The sequence below is a fragment of the Cucurbita pepo genome, chromosome LG19, assembly GCF_002806865.2.
Source record: "Cucurbita pepo subsp. pepo cultivar mu-cu-16 chromosome LG19, ASM280686v2, whole genome shotgun sequence".
Lineage (NCBI taxonomy): Eukaryota > Viridiplantae > Streptophyta > Magnoliopsida > Cucurbitales > Cucurbitaceae > Cucurbita > Cucurbita pepo.
Window position 1 is genome coordinate 5,512,778 of NC_036656.1, and position 26,354 is coordinate 5,539,131.

Genomic DNA, 26,354 nt, shown 5'->3' on the forward strand with positions numbered 1-26,354 from the left:
CTATTTAGATGACCTAACTTGTCATCTCAACATTGCCGACACATGGTTTTTACTTTCTTTTTTCTTTTATTTAAAAAATATATATAATTAATTAAATAAATAAATGAAAGTAGCTACAAAGTCCACTCGAACAACCATATAGTATTGTAGTGAGGTAAAGGTGTAGATTATTGTTGATGAATCATATTCATAGCATAATTATAATTCTTTGAATAAAATTTAATTGTTGTCGTGTACCAACTTTTCTCTCTCTAAATTCTTCCCTTTATGATAATTATTATTCCAATAATGTCACCCTATTCTTAGTGCTCATCTCTTTCTGGCTAATGAAGAAAAAGGTAATAAATGGGTGAATTGAATTGATTTAATTTTGAAAAAAAATTATATTATAAAAAGAGGAAGAGATTGTTAAGCAAACATAGGCATGTCGACATGAATGGAATTGTGGAGATATTGGGCAACACATGGTGACATGATGATGGATGCTCATCTTCCAACCAGTGTCAAAGGGGGACATGGGGAAGATTAGACAGCCCATGTGATGATATATATATATATATATATTTACTTTCCCACACACTCTCCAAAGGGAGCCGTCTTGATTCTGCTGCTCACTGGTTTTAAAAAGCTTGCCACTTAAAGGGAACATTCCGGACCAAATCATACCAAATACCAATTATATATACCAACCCATTTCAAGTTAATACATCAAGATCACAAAGATATAATTTTCGTTTAATTTGGTGAATAATTTAATTAAGCAACAAGTACGTGGTGCATGACATTTCTTAGAAGGGTGTGCTCTAGTAGATATGTTTTAAAACTGTGAGATTGACAGTCATATATAACATATCAAATCAGACAATATCAATATCTGCCAGCAATAAATTTGAATTGTTACACGTTACCCTACTTTTGTTTTTGGGTCTAATAATGAGGGGATATGAGATAGTGGGGTACAAATGGTCAACCTATGTAAATAGCATTGATAAAAATTTAAAATTTCACCCAATGCCAAAGATTCGTCTGTCTCCTCATTCTTTCCTTTGATTATTAATCGCCCACCACCAACCCATTCCCTCCATTCCCATTTCTCTCTTCTTAAACGCCATCCCTCTCCTCAAAATCCCCACGCCATCGCTTCAAAAAACGCCTCCAAAACCTTCAACCTCAAGTCTTTATTCATATACCCAGATGGGTTTTGACGATCTTCCTAATACGGGTCTTCTATTGGGATTGGGGCTAACGCTTCAATCCAAGCCCGCCTGCCTTTCTCAAAAACCCAACAACCCGGTCGATTTGTTCAGTTTCCCCGCCGTCGAATCCGAGCCGTCCTTAACTTTGGGGCTTTCTACTACGGCTGACTTGTGTCGTCAACCCTCCCCTCACAGCACGGTTTCTTCCCTCTCTGGCGGAAGGGTCAAGCGTGAAAGAGACGTTTCCGGCGAGGATATTGAAGAAGAGAAAGCTTCTTCTCGGGTTAGTGATGAGGAGGAAGATGGGTCTAATGCTAGGAAGAAACTTAGGCTAACTAAAGAACAATCCGCCCTCTTGGAGGAGAGCTTCAAACTTCACTGCACTCTCAACCCTGTAAGTTTCTGATTATGGATTTAATTTGTTAATTAATTTTGATCTGAGCTAATTTGGGATTGATTTGATTTGATTTAATTACAGAAGCAAAAACAAGCCTTAGCCAGAGAGTTGAATCTTCGGCCTCGACAAGTTGAAGTTTGGTTCCAGAACAGAAGAGCCAGGTAATTAAACTACGAAATTACTCTGTTCCCCCAAAATTAAAGATGGGATTGGGAAGAAATTAAATCAGGGGGTGATGAATTTGCAGGACAAAGCTAAAGCAAACAGAGGTAGATTGCGAGTTTCTAAAGAGATGCTGCGAAACGCTAACAGACGAAAACAGAAGACTGCAAAAAGAGCTGCAAGAATTGAAAGCCCTGAAACTAACCAAGCCTCTGTTCATGCAAATGCCAGCGGCAACACTCACCATGTGCCCCTCCTGCGAGCGGATCGGCGGCGCCACCGCCACTGTTAACGGCAACGGGAATTCCAAGGCCGTATTTTCAATGGCTCCAAAGCCCCAGTTTTACAAACCCTTCACCAATCCCTCTGCTGCTTGCTAATGGAATTTGCCTNAAAAAAAAAAAAAAAAAAAAAAAAAAAAAAAAAAAAAAGAATTAGGTAATTAATCAAAGAGGAAGATCCCCAGAAACCCAGGATTTTTTGGTTGGGGACTCGTTTAGTTCTAGTTGGTTCTATTAATTTAAAAAAAAAAAAAAAAAACATAGTAACTACAAATCCAATTATTATGTCTCCTTATTTGATTTCATATGTTTGTACATAAACTAAATTAATGTTGTTATTGAAGAAAATATTTGTAATATGACGGCTTCTCTGAACTCCCTTTCTTCAATTTCATAATTATATTTCATTGATTCATATAAAGTGTAATGAATTATGATGAAAGAGTTGATGAAAACCTTAATCATATATTATAATTAATGCGTTGGAGAAGTCAAGCCATAGCGTTGGCACTGTAGTTAGTCAAAGGGGGGTGGCTAATTAGTAGATATGAAGATTTGATGTGATGATTATGAGAGAGATACAGAGAGAGGCGTGTAAAGTAAGTAATGAATAGCATAAAGAAAAAAAGAAAGGATTTTTATTTTATTTGAAGTCACGTGAGATGCTGGTGGAGCTTTTTGGCGACCAACAGTTCAATGCTCTGTTCTTTCACTTCGCTTTTGCCCAACTTTCCTGGAAAGATAAGACCCTCTTAGTTTCCTGGAACCTTCAGAACTCTGACCTGATATCCACTTTTCCATCCCTTTCAATTAATGAGTGAGCTAGCGAGGACGCTGGGCCCGAAAAGAGTGGATTGTGAGATCCTATTCGGTGTGGAATGACTGTTACGTAACTATTTGGTTGTATGTCTTTAAGAGGTGTGCACGTGGGTGGACTTCTTTGAGTTGTCCCGTCCCCTTGGACTACAGGGGATATGATATTGTTGTTTAGGAAGTGACGGTCAATTGGGGGTTTATAGTTTATGGTTTTTAGTGTAGAATTTGAAGGCGTCACGATGGAAAGTGGCACGAAATTGTGTTGTTGTGAGTATACAGGTTGAATTCAAAGGCATGCTATTCTATGGCTGACGCTGGCGGTGATCTTTTCAATTCTCCACCTTCTCATTACAGGGGAATGGTCTCTGCTTTCCTTTTCTCACGAACCAACTCCTTGCTCCGTTCCCATTGATCGTGTCCATGTAGTTTAAAAAAAAGCAATTTATTTGGGGCAAGCTGACACAGGACACTTGCCATCACATTGGTGTGTACAACCAATGATCAAGATACTTCATAATTAAGCAACAAAGTGGTATCCTGTAAGTCCAAACAAACTGCTGACTGGAAGCCTGGTGAGACCTACAGGTTGTACCATTCAACGAGATATGCCACAGGTAGCTCAACAAGGTTAACGAGGCCACCAGACGGGTCATAACAAGAACAAATCTGACTACCATAACCTATTTCAATACTAAAGTTCCGATAGATTGCATATAAATCTCGAGACTTCGTAATAATACTATGATATGAAGTTAAGGACTTGAGGCATATGTTGTAGGAGAAGCGTAAACAAGATTGATTGCATTTGTACACCTACAAACAAAAACTAAACAAAGAAACATAAAGATTTACGTTGGAGAGAAGAAATTCTCTCACATTCACTTGTGGTAGCTAATCACCATAACCAAAGTATATATAAGTGTATCTCTCACGTTCTCACATTACAAAGTCTCTCACACAAAGTTTCACCATATAAAAGGACAATGACTCCATATCTCAAAACAATGTTGGACAAGCCTTTACATAGACATAGTAATACTAATTTTCATATATGAATCAAAAGCATCTACATGCAGAGTAGTCCTTGACGTTGTATCTCCTCAACACTTCGTGGCTGCTGCTACCGTCTCCCTTGTCCATTCGCCACGACCGTTTCTCAACCGCCGCCAGTAGGTCCTCCAAGATTCTTGTGAGACTTTTAAGGTTTTGAAGTAATTTTCGTTCTGAGATTTGATTGTCGTTGTCGTGTCGTCTCCCTCATTCCATTTCGGTTAAATGAAACATATTTAAAACGCATTTTGTTGTTATATCTTATGGTTTTTGTCGACGTGGGATGATTGTTCTCTAAGTAATGATCGTCCTTTTGATTAAAATTTCTGACTCTGTTCGTTACACGAGACAGTTACCAGAGTTCTGGTCGGGAACAAGTAGGATGGCTGTTCCACCATGGAGTTAGGTGATGCGGGAATCAGACCATATAATCCTGAAATCTTGGAGAAAGCCTTACATTTGCATTGATGGGTTCAGAAAGATTCAATCTTTTAATATATTCCAAGCTTCCAAGGAAATATATTTTTATCATTAAAGATTGAAGTTCTTAAAGGCCTAAACAATCCAAGCCCAGGATGAAATAATGATGCTTTTGAAGGGCACGTCAGCAAGTGACAAATGACAGGCCAATTCACCGTAGCCAAAGCTTCTGTAGTCACTCTCTTGCTTGGGAAGAAGAAAGGATATGGATATGGCGTGATAAGGTGGGAGTGTTCAGAACAAAATCAGAACGAACTCACAAGAAAACCCAAATTCCAAAAGTTCAATTAAAAACCAGAAATGAAAGAGAAAGAGAAAATAAAAGGGAAACGAAAACGAAATCCCACTCGTACACAGCTGCCATTGCGCTGCTCACATCTGCTAATTTGTTCTGTTTAACTCTGTTTTTTAGGCTCTTCTTTCGAGTTCTGAGGAGCTCTGCAATTTTCGGTACTCTCTGCAATCTTTTTCCCTTTTCTTTTTCTTTTTGTCTTCCATGTTCCATCATCTCAAATATCATTCTCAGACTAAGATAGATTCAGAGGGAATTCATTTTATATGATATGCACGTACGAGCAGTATAGAGTGAAAAATCAGAAGCTAAGCTCACTTTTCTCTCCCCATCTCTCTGTTAGAACGAAAAGAAAAATGGGGTGTGAGTGCAACAACAATGGCGTCATTGGCCGCAGTAGAATCTTGTGTGCGACTCTTTCTTTTCTCTTTTTTCTGATTTTGGCATCGACCCAGATGAGATTCATGGCTGAAGGTAAATGGGTATCTCTTGAAACTTCAAAAAAGAGTCCGAAACCAAAATTCTTGAACTGAATTCTTGTGAATCGTTTTCCTTTGCAGGCAGATCTATTCCAAAGAGTGGCAAGGTCAGTCCACAAGGCCAGCCCTTTCCTCTCTTTTTGATTCATTTACTGTTTCTGAAAGCTTGATTGTTAAGAAGAAATTTGGTTTTTGTTTTGGTGAATTGGGATAGACAGTGAGTGAAGATAAAGTGGTATTACGAGGACAAATTGGGTCAAGGCCTCCAAAATGTGAGAGAAGATGCAGCTGGTGTGCACACTGTGAGGCCATTCAAGTTCCTGCAAACCCACAAAAGTCTTCAACAATGAAGAACATAGCTTATGCTAGAGATGAAGCCTCAAATTACAAACCCATGAGCTGGAAATGCAAATGTGGGAGCTTAATCTTCAACCCTTAAGTAGATGATCATCATCAACTCTGTAAATTAGTGATTATATGATTGTTTCTTTCACTAAACACTCTCGAGATGTCTCTCTCTTTTGTTCTGACACTCTTGAGGGTTGAAAGCAGGCATTTGATGAAGAGAATTATGAACTGGGTTTCTTTTCTAACATGCAACTACTTCGGATTCCTTCCATATCAGTTTCATCTTGAAACACTTAAAAGGGATAACTCATGAACAGTTTGATTAAGTATAGAAAAGTGGGTAAATTGAATGGGAGAGAGAGAGTGAATTTGATTCATTTGAAGGGTGGTGATTGGAATGAAGAGATCAGAAAAAGAGAGTGAAAGAAATGGCTTGTGATCATGGCAGACCAGACCCCACTGAGCTGTGCCTCTGCCTTCAAAACGTCGAGATGTGCTTGGTGGGTATCCATTATCCCTCACCTTGTTCCTTTTAGGCTGCCTCGAAGAGTCCTTCTGTCTTGAACTTAAGTAATGGATTCCCAGTCTTCGCTTTCATGGGTTAGGTTTCTATCATTGGACTGCAAGTATACTAAAGCCATCAATCTTTCTATTTTCTTTCTTTTTATGCAGACAAGACAACACAAGTGGTACTCGACTAAACCCAAATCTCTTAGATGCTTATAGGAAACACATGTTCTCTAATAATGTTCCCTTTGTAAAAGCTTTGTCCTGTGCCTGTGTATGTAGCCTTTCTTGATTATGAAAAACAGCTACATTTATGTGTATGTACTAATTAATGTGGAAGATGTAGAGACAAGTTATTAGATTTGTATGTTGTGTTACAAGATGGAAGACAAAAGTTCGCATGAAGCGGTCGTGCTAAATAGTATGTGATCAAGTAAACTAATGGAATGATATGACATGGTATTTAATAGATACTACTTAGGCATAGATGATATGCACTTTAAAACGAATACAAGAGTGAGATCTTACATCGACTAAAGACGGGAACAAAACATTCCTTACAAGTGTGTAAACTTCTTCCTGTAGACCCGTTAAAACCACAAGACTGGTGGCATTACATAACGACCAAAACGGACAATATCTACTGTTACAAAAAGAAAATACTATATACATACATTGTATGTTTTATACTCCATATATATTAGAAGCGTAGAACCTAAAGATGACGTTTTTAAGTGGTGAAAGTAAATTCAAATCTTAGGATCAAAAGGCAAGTATCAAATATAAGCGAAATTTAAATAGATGAGGAACTTAAAAACAACTTAATATCACACCAAAAGTTGATCTAAATTCAGAGAAACATCATCTCATGAAAAAAGTTGTACAAAAAAGGAAATCTAATCATAACCAATATAATATCTACTTCTTGTTTACTTAGAATTCTGTGTAAGTTCCTGATCTTTTAGGTCACTAGACGTATAATGAAGGTTGACATGAGTGCAGTTCATTCTCTAAGAAGTTAAACACAAATAAATGAACTAATAACTCTCTCATAAAAAGAGAATGTCGGTGCCAAAATCGAGAATAAAAATTGGAAAACTGAAAAGCTGGGACACAGGCTCAGCAACAGTGAAGGGGAGAAGAAAGGATTCTGATTCCCCATGGCTTATTTTTCAAGCTTTTTTGTGCTTTTGCATCGGTACTAAAAGCGTTGAAAACAACCCAACCACCATTCTTCTAAGCCCGCTTACCCATAATAATGTCTTTCTTCTTCTCCCCCACGGTCACAACTGATATCGCCATGATTCTCATCTCATAAATGAGAGAATCACTTTCCCAATCAGATGCCGTATATTGCCATCTTCCATGGCTGTTTCCACAAATTTCAGAGGAAAGAAAGCTCTCTTACAGATTGCCAAAATACTTGGCCACCGCACTGCACTGCACATGGCTGCTTCTTCTGCTGGACCCCTCTCTCCCTTTTGAGCGGTTGCTTTCTTAGCTGAAGACAAAACACATTTAATGGATGTTGCTCCACAATACCTGCATGTTTTAAAAAGAATGCAGTCTCAATTATGGCTCAGGGAAAGGAAGTCATCATTCAACCAAACCAAACCAAACCAAACACACACCCGCCACTTTGATATCCACTGGCTTGTGTTGAAGACTAATCAGTTGGCGAGTAAGAATGACATGTGATTTTTGTTAGGAATCACGAATCCGATGTATGATGTTGTCCACTTTGAGCATAGGCTTTCATGGTTTTGCTTTTGATTTTCTCGAAAATACCTCAAACCAATAGAGATGTATTCCTCGCTTATAAACTTGGAAGGGTGGATGCTCAATCCTCCTTCCCCATCCATTTTGATTACTACTACCCAACAGGATGGATTTGCAACATTCCTTCCAGCTTCCCATTAAGCATCGGCCAAATTATGGCCATTACTTCTTCTCATTAAACCTAAAAGCATTCTTCCTCTGACAGTCTCCACGTGCAACCATGATCCACTACAAAGCCTTCTTCAACTCACCTCGTCCAAAGTTCTCTTTTGCTACGGTCGATATGTACATACAGACAAGGACAAGTAATCTTATTTACGTGATATGTTTCCGACCTTAACATGTGAACTCCTTGATACTTGGTCTTCTGCAGGAGGTGGTCGCCCAAGATGGTCAAAGAGTACACTGCTCATGGAGAAAGAGGGTTTGTTGATGTCTTCACTTCTGAACATTAAAAAGAACGCAGAAACCAAGACAACTGCCAATATTAACAAACTCTTAGCGGAACACTAAAACATTCATCTATTATTAACAAACGCTAGCTACCATACAGTGAAAGTCCATCAGAATAGAGAAGACGAAACTGTCTCCTGGGCTCCTGCGCGGCCTCAACTAACCAAGTATAGCTTGGAATTCTTAGACAAGGCCATTCAATCACTTCTGCTATTTATCTGCTGCAGATCTGAACTTTCGACCTACCGTACCCATATTCATATTCATCCCCAGGATCTCCATTTTTTGCTGCTTCTTTTTCCACCTTTTTTTTTGGGGGTGGGTGCTAGTTTAGCCAATTGCTGAGTGAAATTGGGAAAGAAAAAGAGTGGCTAGCCCCTTGCACATAGAAAGCGTTCATTGTTTCAAATTCCACAAAAGGCAAAGAACCTTTCCTAGGTAAGAAAGTCAGACAGGCTAACAGGAAAAGGTTGCACAGTTGCATGAACAAATAGCAGCAAACCCAGAAGGAAGAAGTCCTGTAAAGTTCCACTTCATTTTCGACAGCAGAAGTCGACGTAGGATGTTAGTTCTAGAGGATTCAAGCCAACCAAGAATCCTGCATTAAATAATAGGCAACAACAATAATAAAACATAATCTACTGATTAAGAGCTTTCCTTAGGAGCTCTTTGTTGATTGTACACAAAAAGTACGACTTCCTTTTGAACAGCAGAAGATATGGATTAAGGATGTTCACTTTTTGTAGTTCATCTTAGAACCTGTAGTCAATAGAGGCACACAAATTTCAAGCCAGCCAAGAATACTATAATCAGGAACATTAATTCAGTCTACTAGATTAGCATCCCTCTCATATACCTAAGAGAGGGCCATGAGAGTGAAGGTCAGCATTGCAACTCCAAGAAGTTGAACTTGAATGAACGAAAAACCTTGTGGAAGCAAAACCTTGCATAAAGAAAAAGGAGCGGTCCTGATCTAGCAGGGGAAGAATAAATTAATATGTCGATAGTCTTCTTGTTCCAGAGTGTCATCGTAGATGGCTACTCAACTGCAATGGGCATTTTATTTGCATCAAGTTGCTGTTCATCGTTCAAAAACTTCAAATCCAGACATATCCGGTCAAGAACGATCATTGCATAAGTTTTTCACTTTGAAATGGTTTCAATTTTTTTTCTACGAATCCTCTTGAGCAACTTCAAAAGATGCTACAGTTTCACATTCATGGAGCTACAAGCTCTCTGAACATCTGGATGTTCAAAAGGAGCTCACATAAACATACCCAGCCAAGAGCCTCTAAATTTATGCCATGCATTCTCCAGGAGGAACCTCAATATCAAAGAAAGATTGGAGCATAGCTGTCTATATTACTTAAGGTGGGTACCATCACAACCATTCATGATAATCTGAACAGCAGACACTAAAATCTTGATATCTAGACCAACTGATGGTAATTCCTTTGTCTAAATGATTTCACAACTATTCTTGTCTTCTGGGGTAAGGAATTTCTGTAATCTTAGTGAGCTGGGACGAGAGGATGTCTAATCTGACCCTTGGTATTATCATCTTTAATAAAAAATTGTATGCCTTAACAAAAAAACTTGAAAATAAAATGTAGACTGTCCTTTGCAATACACACTACTGAAGGAGGAGGAAAAACCCATAAATTCCCCCTCTTCAACTAGAAATAATGGGGAAGAAAATAAAATGAAAACAAACAAAAAGGTATGGTGGACTAAAGTCAAGATTAACCTTCGTAAAAAAGTAACAAGAGGGTCGGCTATAGTTATGGTGGAAACCGCAATGAAGAAGCACAAAACTTGGCCTAACAACAATTCTTGAGAACGTAGACATGGTATCAAACCTATCAGCAGAGAGATCAAACGCATAATGATTCGAGGAGATGGCAACTGACACAGTAAATTAGAAGGATCAGACAGAAGTGATGACATGAGCTCAATTTTATGCCAGCTACTAATTTCAGGCAGATCAACCTACAAAGTAATCCAGCTTTTATATCTTGCTCATATAAACTTCAGTGGACTGAAGTGCCTGATGGCTAGATAAAAAAGCATTGCACAAATGAAATAATACTAATTTTGATCAAGATTATGCAAACATGGAAGTAGCATGGGGTCTACGTCAAATATATTGTCCCAACCACAAATAGCCCAATGCAGCATTTTTTGCTGGAAAATATAGAATCATTCGGCCTTTTTTCCCCAATATTTAAAACATCTCTATTTCTTGAATTTCAGCAAAGCAGACACAATTCTACAACATACAACAGGAGAAGCTAATGAAAGCATTTCCACAGTTACTTGAGCAATTGGGGCAGAAAAACCAAAACCATTGAAGTATGCATTAGATTACGAGTTTGTTCTAATCACAATCCTGCTGTGGGGGGTGGGGGTAGGGGCTAGGGGAAGTATCTGCATATTAAGCAATAGTGGAAATGCTGACATGGTTGCGNAAAAAAAAAAAAAAAAAAAAAAAAAAAAAAAAAAAAAAAAAAAACTTCCGTGAGCATATAGGGGCTTCTTGAGAGCATCGGATCACTAAAAGGGCGAGGATGAGGAAAACCTGGAGAAAACATGGAAGGGTATCCATATGGTACAACGTAATATAGCGCAGATGCCTCGCCATTACTGCCAAACAATCCATTGTATCCCATACAAATCCAAACAGACATGCGGCATATGGATATCTTATACTAGAGAATAAAAGCAATCAGTGTTGAGCCCACTGGATTTCCTTGATATTTATCCCCTCCTTTACCATTTCATAAAGGGGACTCATTTCCCTCAACTTTTCCACCTGCTGCACAGTCAACTCAACTGCTCGATCAATCTCAGCCTCCGTGGTGAACCTCCCAATGCCAAATCTGATCGAAGTGTGAGCCATGTCCTCATCCACTCCCAACGCCCTCAACACATATGAAGGCTCCAAGCTGGCGCTCGTGCATGCACTCCCGCTCGAAACAGCCACATCCTTCAAACCCATAAGCAAGCTTTCTCCTTCCACATACGCAAATGACAAGTTCAGATTACCAGGATAACGTTTCTCCATGCTACCATTTACCACAACTCCTTCAAGTTTCGCATTTACGCCATTCAAGAGCCGTTCCTGCAGCGCAGTGATTCGCTTATCATCATATTCCATTTCCTTCATAGCAAGCTCACAGGCTGCCCCCATTCCCACGACCAATGGGGTTGGGACGGTCCCACTCCTAATGCCCCTCTCTTGTCCTCCTCCGTTCATTTGGGGCTCAACTCGAATCCTCGGCCTCCTCCGCAAATACAAAGCCCCAATACCCTTTGGCCCATAAATCTTATGTCCACTCAAAGACATCAGGCTTACATTCCATTTCTCCACATCAATTGGAATTTTCCCAAGCGCCTGAGCCGCATCGGTATGGAAGGGAACATTGAATTCCTTGCAAATTTTCCCAATTTCCTCTACTGGCTGAATGACACCAATTTCATTATTAACCGCCATGATCGAAACAAGGCCAGTATCAGGTCTAATCGCGGAACGAAGCTTCTCCAAATCAACAATCCCATCGGTCCCAACCGGTAAATAGGTAATATCAAAACCCTCCTGCTGCAAATGTCTGCACGAATCAAGAACGCACTTGTGCTCGGTCTGAGTGGTAATCACGTGCTTCTTCTTTTCTTTATAGAAATGCATCACCCCTTTGACGGATATGTTATTGGACTCAGTAGCTCCAGAGGTAAAAACAATCTCCTTAGGCGAGGCACCAATAAGAGCAGCAACTTGGGAGCGAGCCGTCTCAACGGCATGGTCCGATTCCCAGCCGTAGAGATGCGTCCGAGAGTGTGGATTGCCGTAACGAGAGAGATAGTAAGGAAGCATAGCGTCGAGCACCCTAGGATCAACAGGGGATGTGGCTTGCATATCAAGATAAAGCGGTCGTCCAGAGATTTTAACACCTTTCATAGAAATCCCAGATTCATCCTCATGGAGTTCCGACGGAGAAGTGGCTACAGCAGCGGCAGTGGAGATATGGCGTAAGCGCAAGACGGCTGGAGAAAATTCCGTGAGGGTGCGGCGTAAACCGGATGCAAGAATCTTAGAAGCCATCGAAGGGTGGGAAGGTAGCGTTGAATACAGGCTCTTTGCGAGTGCGAGATGGTTAAATACAGTGGCGAATTCGCAAAGGAAAAAGAAAAAAATTCGTCATTCGGAGCTCTTCACTTCGAAATTTAGGGCACAACAAAATGGAGATCCCCACCGACTTACAAAGAATATGTTCCAGAAGTTAGACACGTGGCAGTATTATAATCCAGTGATTTTCTGATAGGTTGGCTTAGCCAAGCCTAGCCAAGCCAAGCCAGGTTTGACTTTTTTTTTTTTTTTTTTCCTGAACTAAGCCCATATTTGACTTGTTAATCAACAATCATTTGGATCGTATCTCAGCAATAACTTACCTAGTTGTCAAAAATAAAATATCAATTTGATTTTAATATAATTAAGACATGAATTTGATCATTTTTATATTATTTTTTTAATTGATAGGGACGATTTTAAATACAGTGGAATATTAATGTTGTTAATTTATTAAAATAAAAATAATGTCGAGGGCTTTTTTTGAAAAGGAAAATAAGAACAAAAATTTTAAATAATTAACAAAGTTGAAGTATTAAAATAAAATTTAAATATTTTCACACGTGCAAAAGAAAAAAAAAATAGTTTTTATTTGAAATAGAAAAGAAAAGAAATTAGTGTGGAGGAAAGTTGTGAATTGATGGGCATGAACTATGTGATGGAGATGATTAAGCGGGGTCATATAAATAGGCAAACACCACCGACGGAGAACTTCATCAGATCCGAAATTCTCACCTTTTTCTCTGTACGGGAAGTCCCGTTGGACTTGCGAAGAACTGCAAATCATTTCTCTCCTTTTTCCTTACGCATTAACCACCACCGTTCCCCCGCGCTCAGCTTTCTGATCCGGCTACATTTTCCAGGTTCTTATTCTTTTTCTGTCTGCCTCCTTCGTTCTTCAGTGTTTCAATTCCCATTCAAGTTATAATTTGTGGAATTATACGATCTTGCTTTCCTTCTTGGAAGGAGCATTAATAGATCTGTCTTATTTCCTAATCCAATGTACCGTTATTTCTTCTCTTTTTTAGATCTTCGGTCTCAAAAGAGTAGGTTGCTGCAGATTTAGGAAAGGAGAGTTTGGACTCATTATACAAATTTAGAATGTGAAAGATCCAAACTCCAAACTATTTTTGAGTAATAATTAGGATAATGTGTAAAGAATACATCTGTGATATTTTCTGGAAATTTGGAATGTGGATGTATGTGATCGCTACACTAGGCTTTGAATCTGGTACCAATTTATTTGCTGCACTGGTTCGCGTTATGGTTATTTATTTTCATGGTGGATATTTTATGGTTAAGTGATGTTCGTTCAATTTTCTTGATTGGCAGGGGTTTGGAGAAAGCATTAAGGCTTGGAATTCATAATGTTCAGGTCCCCTCGAAGGAATCAGAGATCCAGAGGCTTCAAGGTGAAGCATGCCTTACAGATATGTCTTTTGCTTGGGGTTTGCGTCTGGCTTGTTTACCAAATTCAGCATTCTCGCGGTAAAAAAGCTAGTTTCGATGAGAGAACAAAACTTGATGATGTTGTGAAACTAGGGAGGAAGGACCTTCATCCTCGAGTCATTGAGAACCACAGAGAGGATGAGGAAGAAACCAGGAATGAATTGGAAAAGGGTACGTTTGAAAGTGATAATGAAGAAAAGGGCAGTGGGAATGATGAGTTTCACGATCAGCAAGAAGTTCAGGAGGAATCTGACAATAAAAATTTTATGGTGGATGTGGAGAAGGAGAGAGAGGAGACCAGTGAGATTAGCGAGGAGACAAAAATCGAAGTGAACAAAGAAATGGAAAACGAAAACAAAGGAAATGAAGAGATTAAAGAGGGAGGAAATGATGATAATGGGGAGATCGGAAAGAGTCAAGGTGAAGAGCAGGGAGAGGAGGGTAGAGGGGGAGGAAACGAAGAGAATGGAAATGAAGAATACCAAAAAAAGGAAAATCAGGAAGAGAATGGAAGCGAAGAAAGCAAAGAACGTGGAAATGAAGATGTAACTGGACACGAAGAAAGCAAAGAACAGGAAAATCGAGAAGTGAATGGAAAGGATGAAAGCAATGAACAGGAAAATCAAGAAATGAATGGAAAGGAAGAGAGCAAAGAACAGGAATATCAAGAAGTAAATGGAAAGGAAGAGAGCAAAGAACAGGAAAATCAAGAAGTGAATGGAAAGGAAGAAAGCAAAGAACAGGAAAATCAAGAAGTGAATGGAAAGGAAGAAAGCAAAGAACAGGAAAATCAAGAAGTGAATGGAAAGGAAGAAAGCAAAGAACAGGAAAATCAAGAAGTGAATGGAAAGGAAGAAAGCAAAGAACAGGAAAATCAAGAAGTGAATGGAAAGGAAGAAAGCAAAGAACAGGAAAATCAAGAAGTGAATGGAAAGGAAGAAAGCAAAGAACAGGAAAATCAAGAAGTGAATGGAAAGGAAGAAAGCAAAGAACAGGAAAATCAAGAAGTGAATGGAAAGGAAGAAAGCAAAGAACAGGAAAATCAAGAAGTGAATGGAAAGGAAGAAAGCAAAGAACAGGAAAATCAAGAAGTGAATGGAAAGGAAGAAAGCAAAGAACAGGAAAATCAAGAAGTGAATGGAAAGGAAGAAAGCAAAGAACAGGAAAATCAAGAAGTGAATGGAAAGGAAGAAAGCAAAGAACAGGAAAATCAAGAAGCGAATGAAAACGAAGAAAGCAAATTGAAGGAAACTCAAGAAGTAAATGGAACTGAAGAAGGCAAAGTGAAGGAGAATCAAGAAGAGAATGGAAATGAAGAACGTAAAGTGGGGGAGAATCAAGAAGAAAATGAAGGTAAAGTTAAGGTAAATGAGATGCCGACTGAAGAAAGCAAAGATAATGAAAATGAGGAGAGAAAAGAGAGTGGAACTGAAGAGAAGAATGAAGAGCACGAAGTAAAGGTAAATCAAGAAGAGAGGGGAAGTGAAGAGACTGAGAAAGAAGAAAGCAATAATGAGGAGACCAAGGAGAAGCAGGGAGAGAATGTTAATCTAGAAACCAAAGAGGACAGCAGAGACACAAAGGAAGGTTCCAGGGATACCCTGGGAGACAACAGTAGCGACAACAAGGAAAACAATGAAAACGAGACAGACGCACAAGGACATAAGGAAGGAAGTATTGAGGGTGTAGTTTCAGCTGAAGAACAGGTTCAAGATGGGAGTGATAGGAGTAATGATGATGCAAGAGAAGCACAATACAAAGAAGATAATGCTTCCAGTGCCATACATGAAGCTCAAAACATAACCACTGGAAATGAGCAGGATGGTTTTGCAAAATTAAATGAGGTAGAGTCAGTTGAAAATAAAGAAAACCATGAGGATGTGAGGCGGAGTAGCGAAGCTGTTGATTCCAATACAAATGAGTCAATCCAAAATGGAAGTAACGCTGAGAAAAATGGAAACAATCAATCTGAGGTACCAGAAGAAGTGACCAATAATAACAATGAAGAGCAGCCAGTATCCAAGGATAACGGCCAGCAACAGGATGATTCAGTCACTTCTAATGGGAGATCTTCTGGTTCAAGTACAACAAATGAAACTGCAGACAGCATCAATGTTGATCAAGATATCTCCACTTCAAAGCATGATGCTGCACTTGAAGAAAAAAATCAATTCAATTCATCGCTCAGCGTCACTGATAACACAGATACTTCAAATGAAGGATCCAAAGAGTCGAATACTTCTGGGCCAGATGAATCAGAACGACAAGTGAGCCACAATGAAAATGAAAATGAAAATGCTGGTCATAGTAACTCAAATGACAATTCTTCAGGTCAACAGAATGATCACGGTAATTCTTCAGATTTGTCAAACCTCCAAGACAATGATGCATCCTCGAGCACTGTAGAAGGTGCTGGCGCAGGACAGAATGACAATGAGAATGTTGATCAAAGCAATGGAAACTATAACAATCACCCGAAAGAACAATTTGACTCCCACGATGAGGGTGTCACATTTTCTAATACAAACAACAGTGAGGACCTGGCTAACACCGGTGATTCTTCAGGCTCATCTTTGCCTCAGGAAGAGAAGGACGCTCGCACAGATTTGAGTACCTTACCCGAAAGCAGAACTGAAGGGAATAACAATGATGAAACAGCCGCAAAGTGACATCTCCAGCTAGCTGTGGTAACTATATCCTCTTCACATGGAATTACGCCATTTTGTTTGTTTTTGGTTTTGTAAGGATCTTTATGTTTCTGTTTCAGAAATATATATATATATACACACCCATATATTTTTTGGCTTTGCTGCTGAAAGAGTTTGAAAAGCTAGGATGAGTTTTGAGCATTTGATGCTTCAGATTAGGACATGGTGATCTTTTGTTAGTCAATTTTAGTAGCACTTTTTGTAATCTTCTTTCTCTTCCTTAATGTTCGTGTAATCTCACGATGCTGCTTGGTGGAACACCTCTCGGTATCATTTTTCTCCTATCATATCCATGTCTATATTTAATAGAAGGATCTTTCTCAATTCCTTTTGTCTCCATCAACTGAAAAGATTCCATAACTGAAGTTTGAAGTATTAGTTAGCTATCTGTAAACCCAACTAAAACTCAATATCTAAAATGGAATTGAAGAAAACAACTGTTTAACCAAGAGAAGGTAAACTTGTGATTCGTTTTCTCTATCATAAGCTTCGAAGTCTCTGTCAGGCATTTAGATTATTAATATCAAATCATTATATTGAGATTGGAAGTTCAACAAAACATGCACAATCTTACTCACTTTGGACAAACAATCGTAGATCAATAGCAAATAAGAGAAATGGAGAGTAGAAGGACATTAAAATTTGAACAAGCTCTATTCTAGCTAACTTTCAAACCAAAACCATAAGAATCTTGCACCTAATCTTCCCAACAATCATGTACCACTTTAAAGAAAAAATTTATCCCCTTCCTCTTTTCCTCCCAAACTAATTCGAATGTTCCTTACAAGTGTTATACACTGTGTAACAGTTCAAGCTCACCGCTAGCCGATATTATTTTTTTTGAGATTTGCCTCAAGGTTTTTTAAAACATGTCCACTAGAGAGATGTTTTCACTCTTATAGAGAATGTTCGTTCTCCTCTCCAACTGATATGAGATCTCACCATCCACCTCCTTGGGGACTCAGCGGGAGAGGTTTTCACACTCTTACAGTGAATGCTTCGTTCTTCTCTTCAATTGATGTGAAATCTCACCATCCACCCCTTTGAAGACTCAGCGTCCTCGCTTGCACACCACCCAGTATCCACTAGGGAGAGGTTTTCACACCCTTATAGGAAATGTTTCGTTCTCCTCTCCAACCGGTGTGAGATCTCACCATCCACCCCCTTGATGACTCATCGTCCTCACATCTACTAGGGAGAGGTTTCCACATCTTTATAAGAAATGTCTCGTTCTCCTCTACAACTTGTGTGGGATGCCACATGCGCTATCGACCTACAAAAAAAAATAATAAAAAAAAAAAGAAGAAAAACACTTTTTAATGAGCTAATATTTCCATATGTTGAGTTCTACATAGTTTGGCATAATAGAACTAGTTGCCTTGTCATGAAGAACTTACCAATGCATGTTGACTTGCCCACATCACTTTTGATAATTCAGTTAGGAATTTATTGCTGATGAGGCTGTAAAGCTAAGAACTCATTTAATTACCATTTAATAAAATTTATAATATTAGCATTCAAAATTTACATGAGAGCCAAATGGAATTATAAACCATAGAGACAAAGTAGTAATAAAGTCAAATTAGGCAATACAAATAATTAAAACCACTCTCCAAATTATACAGAACAGAAGTCACGTACTGACGTACTGTTATTAATACCCCGTTTTGGACCGACGCCTTGCCTTTTTTCTTCTAACTTATCCAACTTTTCGTCAACGTGGCTGGTCCCCGACGACTCCTCTGTCACCGCCGCCAAAGCTCTACTTGACACCGCCGTTAACGGGTCCCCTCTCCGTTTTGTCAACGCCGGCTGCCCACTTCAGAACGCCACCGCCCCACTAATACACGGAGAAGAAATAATTATTTGTGTAACGTAAAAGACATATTACTTCATTACCTCATTTTCCCAGCCTGCCCACATGACATCTCATTCTTCTTTCCTTTCGCGTACAACAAAAACAATAATGAACTAAAGCGAACAATATCGGCTAGCGGTGGGTTTGAGCTGTCACAAATGATATCAGAGCCAGACACCGGGCGATGTGCTAGTGAAGACGTTGACCTCTAGGAACTGAATTATGAGATCCTACATCGGTTGGAAGAGAGAACAAAATATTTCTTACATGGGTAATGAAGACCTCTTTCCAGTAGATGCATTTTAAAATCGTGAGTTGACGGTAATACGTAACGGACCAAAACAGATAATATCTGCTAACACAATGACTAGCTTATACTCTGGGTCGAGTAGGAATCATTCTTATGCTCACTTTTAACTTTTTTTTCGTTTTTGATTAGTATTAATGAAAGTTCACTCCCACCCTTTGAGGCAAGAGGTGTGCTCAAAAGTGCACTTTTATCATATCCTTTCATTAACCAAAAGAAAAATCCGTATGAACACTGTATAATTTACGAGATGAATAATCAAAAAAGGGGTTATTCATGGGGAGGTGTGGCTAGGCTAGTACCAGAAAATGGCAAAAACTAGTTACAGGATTAAGTTTTTATGGGCTGCAAAGAAAATTGGGGCGTGCTTGGCAGTGCTCTTGGGCTTGTTCTTGCGTTCAACCTGTGGGATTATGATTCTTATTGGCTGATCATGAACATTGATTTCAAACGTTGATTCTTCTTCAGGAATAACAATGGCGGACTTGTCTTCAAGATCCAGAGAGTACAACACATCGTCTCTGCTCCAACCCCCACTCAATAAAATCTCGCACACTGATGATACTCTGAGTTTCTCGAATGTTGTCCTGTTTTGTTCTGAGCTCCGATCATGGCTGTTCATCATCATCATATCTTTAACTTCTTCTTCCCTCCATCCGCCTTCCCGCAATCTCCAAAACACGTCCTCCAGGCATCCATCCAACCCCATTTCGAATTCTACTTGATTCCACCACCCTTCCGTTATTTCACGCGCCGCCGCTTTCTTTCCTGAAGCGACTTCAGTCCAGAACTCCACTGCCCGAGTCTCCTTCGCGGCCCAAGCCGGCGATTCGATCACCGATCGGTGAAGTTGAGGCACACTTAGATGAGAATATTGATGGGTTTGAAAGAATCCAGGTAAATCAGAGCTCAAAACACGAATCTCCCCACCGTCGACGTGAAAAACAGGGTTTCCGGCCATGTTGGGGGCGGACGGGATGTAACAGTTTCTATATATGGGGACAAGAACAGGGACTCTGTCCAGGAATTGGTTGGCCATAGCAACGGCAGTGTTGGGATCATTAGGTCGGGTCCCCCAAGATTGGCACCAGAATTTTCTTTGGGAAATTTCCTTGAGAAGACAGAATTTGGGGAGATTGATGAGAATGTGAAGCTGTTGAATGGAGGAGGATCGCCAATTGGGAAATCCGGAGCCAACAGGGAGCCCCTCTTGGAGAATTGACCGGAGGTCCGGCGGGAAAGAGAATTGGAAAGTGGACTCGACGGAGGTGAATTCGAAGTCCGAGAGGCCCGGGAGGACGGGAATTTGGAGGGATTTGAGATGGTCGATGACGGTTTTGGCATAGGCGGCGAAGGAGAAACAGGCGAGTTTAGGGCGGGGAGGCTTGAGGGCGGCAGTGGCGGTGGCGGTGGCGGTGGCAGTGATGGCGGCCATTAGAGAGGGTTGGGTTAATGTAGAGATTGGAGGAGAGACATGGAGTTTGCCTAACAGATTAGAGCGAGAAAAGGTATGACTTTGTGAGAGAAAAAGAGAGAGTCAGAGGCTAACTTGATCTAAGCCAAGAACATATGAGGGGTTTTCCCTGACCTGTCATCATCTCAGGTGTTCTTTTTACCATTTTTATTTGGCTCTTTCTATATTTTGCAGCTCTCTTCGTCTTTGGCCACGGAGAAACACTAGAACACTTTATTAAAATACATATTAGATTTACAATTTATTGTATTGCTTCAGATTTCTTGAGATAAAAAATTAGGTGGAGTGTACCGTGTTCCTAGACCTAATAAATCTAAATCTTTTTTCTAAAATACATTTATCTTTCCCTAACATCTCTACTAAAATAAATTATAATGGATTGATATAATCATTGGATTTAACTATATTGGACTCGTGATGATATTTTAAGCTTATTCTTTCGTGAAACATGAACTTTAAAGGTTTCATATTGTGTCATGGATAAAAATTTGATCTTTCAAAAGATAAACTAAGAGAAAGATTTGATATTTTTGTGTTTTAGAAATGGGTATGCATAAAAATTTGATTTTTCAAAATGGGTAAAGATAAAAGTTTCATTTTTCAAAACTTTTATTTTTGCTCATTTTTCAAAATGGGTAAAGAAAGATAGGCTTTCTTTTTTAGTAATGGGTATCTATTTTTTCTAATTAAGACCCTTGTTTGGATTTGGTGCCATTTAAATCAAACAAAGTTTGTATTCGTCATCATTGAGTCGGTGGACTTTAAAAGATGAAAGATTCAAACTTGGTTCAAGTCTAAGCCTACAACATTGTTTGAGTCTAGATGGAATCATCTCAAATTTAAGTTTATGACACAACATTTGAATTTAACCCTTTTTAAGCATGTTTTGCTTGAAATAATTCTATGTTACATAACATCTTAGGAAGAACAAAACAGTCTTAAAGGACAATAAATGAATTGGATGGAGTCGATCAAACTTTAACTTGGAGTCAAGCGTCTTGACGGACCTTTAGGTTTTCAATCCATCGATGATGTTATCTTCCAAGTGAATTTCATTTTCAAGAGGAGAAAGACTTTAGAGTAGGACAAAATGAGGGGTTGATTCCTAAACATTTCATGTACCATTAATTAAGGTTATAATTATTTTTAATCCATAGGAATTTCCTTCATTCAGGAATTTAATTAAATTATCCATCGTCATCTTCGATGAGAAATAATTGATCAAAGATTCTTCCGCCGTACCCGGATCACAGACACAAGAACTTGCCAACTTTTTCCAGAATTTATGAACTCATGAAAATGACCAATTATTAATGATATCATATTCACATGCAGTGCCAGATAACAACTCCTCATACCTTGTTATCATATTCACAGGCAGTTTCATTTGGGAATTGCCTGTTCTTGAAGGAACAACGAACAACATTTCATCATTTAGAACTTACTTTCCACATCAGGAAGACCCATTTTGTGTTTCAAGCTCCCCCTTGTTGTTCCTCGTCTGCTAACATTTCCATTGGTGTAGATTGTTGTTTATCATCCACCTTATTCAACCTTTCTTTTTCAAGAACATTTGGTTTTGTTCTTCCCATTCTTGGCTTTCGTATCCGAGGGTCGATTATTCAGGACGTTCTGTGATTGTTGTTGGTCCCTCACTTTCATTACATGGGGATTGCCTCGCGAGGTTGTAATGAATGTTGTGAACAAACTGGGGCTGCTGCTCGTTTCGACCTCCTCCACTTCACCATAATGCCACCATTTCCAACTCCCACGGCAGCCTCATCCGTAGCTGTTGCTGACCTGAAAGATGAAATTTCAGCTTCAAGCTTGATCAATCTGCCCTTACACTCGCCTAATTCCCCTTGCAGCTGCCCAATCATATTCCACATTTGAACATTTTCTGCAGACTGCACAGGGAAAAAACCATTATAACATGTAATAGCCTAAGCCTAACGCTAACCGATATTGTTCGTTTTAGCCTGTTACATATCACCGTCAGTCTCACAATTTTAAAACGCATCTGCTAGGGAGAGGTTTCCACATCCTTATAAAAAATGCTTCCTTCCCCTCTCCAACCGAGCTGGGATCTCACAATCCACCCTCCTTGGAGGACCAGCTTCCTTGCTGGCACACCACTCGATGTCTGGCTTTGATACCATTTATAACAGTCTAAGCCCACCTCTAGTGGTCAGCCTCACGGTTTTCAAGGAGAGGTTTCCACATTCTTATAAGGAATGTTTCGTTTTCCTCTTCAACTGACGTGGGATCTCACAAAAAACGTTGTGTAAAATAAACTGAAGAGAAAACTCGAGCCAAACCTGTGCTCCCCAGAGTCTTTGATGAGTCTTAGAAAGCTTTTCAGGGGGCTTGATGACTCCTCTTGAAAGGGGTTGTACAGAGGAAGATGTAATACAATTAGGAGCTGGCATAGACCAAAATTGAGAAGAGACAAAACCATATGATTCTCTTGAATAATTGGACATCCCAGGAAACAGTAATGGTTGTGTTTGAGCCCCCCATGTTGAGGCATCCCAGGAACCTGTTAAGTTCAGACTCAAACTGTCACTACTACCACATTCAATCCAGGATTTGAAGAACACCCATTAATTGATCAAATAATCTCCACAGAATTACACCACCAAAGCAAGAGATTTGAAAGTGAAACTCACCTGGAAAGCCAGGGTATGTTGGATATCCAACAGGGTAACATTGAGGTTGGGCAATGCTCGGGTGCGGCTGTACCCAAAAGGGTTGCGAGGAGAATACAAATTGCTGCGGCTGTGACAACGGGCTCTGAAGATTGGCAAGGTTTTGCGGTGGCTGAAGCCGGTCATTCACGGCGGAAGAAACGGCTAACGGTGAAGATCTTTCCCTTGCATGTTGCTGGTTGAGTGCCCTTGGAACAAGCGTAGTGTAGCGCTGATTTTGCGGAGCCGCATTCTCCAAAGAGAGGCACCCAGATTTGGCGCTTTTTGCTTCATCTGTCCCGTCAGATACGCTTTTCTCATTCTGGCCCTGTTAACAACAGTGGCATTTTCAATTACCATAACAAATCAAACTCAAAAGATCCAGAAAAAAATGGCGAAACCCCACAAACAAAAACCATTCCCGTCGCGTTTCAAGAGAGGATCGGCTAATGGAAAACAATCAATCAATCAAAAGGAGATAGGGGAAATGCAGAAACGAAGCGAAAAGACAAAACCCATTTGAAAACAATGAAGAAACGTACCAAAACTCCATGGGAGTCGAGTTCAAGATTGGGGAAAGAAGCGAACTTGGGTTCTTCTTCCTTTTCCATCGCATTGAAAAAGAGAACAGCTATTGGAAGTTCAGAGGCCAAAAAGTAAAGCAACTAATTAAGCCTTCCCACACTTAAAACTGAATTAAAAATGAATATGCAAAGGACTGGAAGAGGAGAGGGAAGAACGTCATGGGAATATATTACAGATTTCTTTTCTTATGCTTTTAATCCTTGCACCCAATACCGTACCACTTTATGATTAGATTAATGCAAGTCTAATCCGCCCTAATTTTAATACAATGAATTAAATAAAGAGTGGGCGCTAATGAATTAAACTCGACATCAAGTCATGAAATGAAAGAAACCAAGTTTTTTAATAGAGTTATTCATACAGCACTGCTAATGAAGGGATACCATACCATAAAAGCAACATGACCGATGATCTGCATCACTCAAGCGGACACATTACCAAAATATTAATATCAACTGCAAACTCTGAAGCACATGGCTATTACAACATATAGCAACAACACCGCAGATCATAGAAAGTAAAGGGAAACATGCAGCAACTCGTTTTCAAACTTAATAGTCTTCTCCCTCGTCATCTTCGTCGTCACCAGCCTCTGCACCAACCTCCTCATAGTCCTTCTCCAAGGCAGCAAGGTCCTCCCTCGCCTCAGAGAACTCACCTTCTTCCATACCCTCACCCACATACCAGTGCACGAAAGCTCTCTTTGCATACATCAGATCAAATTTGTGGTCAATGCGAGAGAACACCTCTGCCACACTTGTGGAGTTTGAGATCATGCATACAGCTCTCTGAACCTTAGCCAGATCCCCGCCTGGTACGACAGTTGGTGGCTGGTAGTTGATACCACACTTGAATCCTGTTGGGCACCAGTCAACAAATTGGATGGTTCGTTTGGTCTTTATGGTAGCCACCGCAGCGTTCACATCCTTTGGAACCACATCTCCTCTGTACATCAGACAGCAGGCCATGTATTTTCCATGGCGGGGGTCACACTTGGCCATCATGGATGAGGGCTCGAATGCACTGTTGGTGATCTCCGCAACCGAGAGTTGCTCATGATAGGCCTTCTCGGCTGAAATCACAGGGGCATAAGATGAAAGCATGAAGTGAATCCTAGGGTATGGGACCAGATTTGTCTGGAATTCAGTAACGTCCACATTCAGTGCACCGTCAAACCTCAGAGACGCAGTCAGAGATGATATCACCTGGAATGAATTTCAACATAATGTGAGTATTTAGGCCTTCAAATTCCATGATTTAGATAACGAAAAAAAAAAATGCTCTTACCTGAGAAATCAAGCGATTAAGGTTCTGGTAGGTGGGGCGATCAATGTCAAGGGAGCGCCTACATATATCATAGATGGCCTCGTTATCAAGGAGCACAGCAACATCAGTGTGCTCCAAAAGCGAATGGGTTGAAAGGACACTGTTGTAAGGCTCAACAACAGATGTCGACACCTGAGGTGAGGGGTAAACAGTAAATCCAAGCTTGGATTTCTTTCCATAGTCCACGGAAAGACGTTCCAACAGAAGGGATCCAAGACCAGAACCCGTTCCTCCACCCACAGCATTGAAAACGAGGAAACCTTGAAGACCGGTGCAATTGTCCGCAAGCTTTCTGATACGATCCAAGCAGAGATCAACAATCTCTTTACCGACTGTATAGTAAAAGGAGAAACACGTTAAACCACAGAATGGTTAGCGGGGAGTAATTGATAAGTGTAATGAGGAAAAGAAGAATTACTGGTATAGTGGCCACGAGCAAAGTTGTTAGCAGCGTCTTCCTTGCCACTGATAAGCTGTTCAGGGTGGAAGAGTTGGCGGTATGTCCCAGTCCTGACTTCATCAATGACAGTTGGCTCAAGATCTACAAAGACAGCACGAGGTACATGCTTCCCAGCACCAGTCTCACTGAAAAAGGTGTTGAAGGCGTCATCACCCCCACCAACGGTCTTGTCACTTGGCATCTGTCCATCGGGCTGCAAGGGAGACAGGTGAAAGACATCAGATTTCAGTTGTTAACAGTTGCAAGGTACATTCAGTGATTAACTGAAGAGCCATTCCAGATCCCTCGTTAAGTTAATTCCAAAACTTCTTCCTCAGTGGCAGGCACACTTATACAGAGCCCATGAGGTGAAAGAAAAAAAACCTTCAGAAAATAGAAATCGATGGAAACACGCATACCCAGAACAGGACTGGTACTCTTTAGAAACAGATTGACCGAAGAACACCTCAAACTAATTCATAAGCCAATTCAAATAAGGAAGTTAAACTTTATTGTTAAGAATATATCCAAATGACTCTAAAAACCCGGATATATTCGGATATAAAACAGACCACACCACAGAGCATAAATATGCGACGATCTAGACAGATGTTCGAAGTGGGGTTCCAAGAAGTAGCAATTAAAGTGTAATGTAGTCGATCTACTTTAATGCCAAGGCCCGTTGATGTATTCTCAAGTAAACACACCGTTACACCTATTAGGAGACAAAAGAACACGAGATCTGGGAAATGCCGATAAACTCACACATCAAAACCATAGATCTCACCATTTACATACAGATAACGCCAAGCATTTCTAAACAGCCACTCAAATCAAAAACAAGGAAGAGATCAAAACCTGAATGCCATGCTCCAAGCAGTAAAGTTCCCAGCAGGCATTGCCGACCTGAATACCGGCCTGACCAATGTGGACGGAAATGCACTCTCTCATTGTGGGTTGGAAATGGAAAGAAAAGTGAAACAGAGAATCAAAAAACGAGGAAGAAAACGAAAAGAAACAGAGTAGCGTTTATGAAGACGCTTCTCCAAGGGATCGGAAATGTGAATTGGAGGCGCCTTGTTGGGGGCGTTTTATAGAAAGGGAAGAATGGCAGGTGGGAAGTGGCGAGTGGCGAGTGGCGGTTGGACTGGGATTGAG

General features: G+C 40.0%; 7 protein-coding genes across 9 annotated transcripts; 3 read left to right on the top strand and 4 right to left on the bottom strand.

The window, feature by feature from the left end:
• The first annotated feature begins 1,007 nt into the window (after nucleotides 1-1,007).
• On the top strand, nucleotides 1,008-2,411 carry LOC111780923 (homeobox-leucine zipper protein HAT22-like). The gene is made up of 3 exons (XM_023661280.1): nucleotides 1,008-1,590; nucleotides 1,675-1,754; nucleotides 1,841-2,411. The coding sequence occupies exons 1-3, from the start codon at nucleotides 1,195-1,197 to the stop codon at nucleotides 2,133-2,135; spliced, it is 771 nt and encodes a 256-aa protein (XP_023517048.1). The 5' UTR covers nucleotides 1,008-1,194; the 3' UTR covers nucleotides 2,136-2,411.
• Nucleotides 2,412-4,592: 2,181 nt separating this feature from the next.
• On the top strand, nucleotides 4,593-5,770 carry LOC111781984 (EPIDERMAL PATTERNING FACTOR-like protein 2). Of its 2 annotated transcripts, XM_023662738.1 has the most exons (4): nucleotides 4,593-4,832; nucleotides 5,018-5,148; nucleotides 5,235-5,260; nucleotides 5,368-5,770. In XM_023662738.1, the coding sequence occupies exons 2-4, from the start codon at nucleotides 5,031-5,033 to the stop codon at nucleotides 5,590-5,592; spliced, it is 369 nt and encodes a 122-aa protein (XP_023518506.1). In that variant the 5' UTR covers nucleotides 4,593-4,832; nucleotides 5,018-5,030; the 3' UTR covers nucleotides 5,593-5,770. The 2 variants fall into 2 exon arrangements, with proteins under 2 accessions (XP_023518506.1, XP_023518504.1); XM_023662736.1 differs by lacking the exon at nucleotides 4,593-4,832 and having other exon boundaries at nucleotides 4,839-5,148.
• A 4,959-nt stretch (nucleotides 5,771-10,729) lies between these two features.
• LOC111781789 (cysteine desulfurase, mitochondrial) lies at nucleotides 10,730-12,538 on the bottom strand. The gene has a single exon (XM_023662487.1). It carries the CDS (start codon nucleotides 12,337-12,339, stop codon nucleotides 10,966-10,968), a length of 1,374 nt encoding a protein of 457 aa, XP_023518255.1. The 5' UTR covers nucleotides 12,340-12,538; the 3' UTR covers nucleotides 10,730-10,965.
• Nucleotides 12,539-12,993: 455 nt separating this feature from the next.
• On the top strand, nucleotides 12,994-16,844 carry LOC111781576 (uncharacterized protein DDB_G0290685). The gene is made up of 2 exons (XM_023662246.1): nucleotides 12,994-13,226; nucleotides 13,696-16,844. Exon 2 carries the CDS (start codon nucleotides 13,731-13,733, stop codon nucleotides 16,479-16,481), a length of 2,751 nt encoding a protein of 916 aa, XP_023518014.1. The 5' UTR covers nucleotides 12,994-13,226; nucleotides 13,696-13,730; the 3' UTR covers nucleotides 16,482-16,844.
• Nucleotides 16,845-19,007: 2,163 nt separating this feature from the next.
• On the bottom strand, nucleotides 19,008-20,120 carry LOC111781675. Its single transcript, XM_023662362.1, has one exon. The coding sequence runs from the start codon at nucleotides 20,118-20,120 to the stop codon at nucleotides 19,008-19,010; it is 1,113 nt and encodes a 370-aa protein (XP_023518130.1).
• A 1,339-nt stretch (nucleotides 20,121-21,459) lies between these two features.
• LOC111781671 lies at nucleotides 21,460-23,638 on the bottom strand. The gene is made up of 4 exons (XM_023662357.1): nucleotides 23,389-23,638; nucleotides 22,829-23,174; nucleotides 22,478-22,698; nucleotides 21,460-22,066 (listed from the first exon to the last, which is right to left on the bottom strand). Exons 1-4 carry the CDS (start codon nucleotides 23,455-23,457, stop codon nucleotides 21,821-21,823), a joined length of 882 nt encoding a protein of 293 aa, XP_023518125.1. The 5' UTR covers nucleotides 23,458-23,638; the 3' UTR covers nucleotides 21,460-21,820.
• A 117-nt stretch (nucleotides 23,639-23,755) lies between these two features.
• Nucleotides 23,756-26,298, bottom strand: LOC111781669 (tubulin alpha chain). 2 transcript variants are annotated; one of them, XM_023662355.1, is made up of 4 exons: nucleotides 26,055-26,298; nucleotides 25,176-25,410; nucleotides 24,719-25,089; nucleotides 23,756-24,636 (listed from the first exon to the last, which is right to left on the bottom strand). In XM_023662355.1, exons 1-4 carry the CDS (start codon nucleotides 26,145-26,147, stop codon nucleotides 23,983-23,985), a joined length of 1,353 nt encoding a protein of 450 aa, XP_023518123.1. In that variant the 5' UTR covers nucleotides 26,148-26,298; the 3' UTR covers nucleotides 23,756-23,982. The 2 variants fall into 2 exon arrangements, with proteins under 2 accessions (XP_023518123.1, XP_023518124.1); XM_023662356.1 differs by lacking the exon at nucleotides 26,055-26,298 and adding an exon at nucleotides 25,616-25,703.
• Between the last annotated feature and the right edge of the window lie 56 nt (nucleotides 26,299-26,354).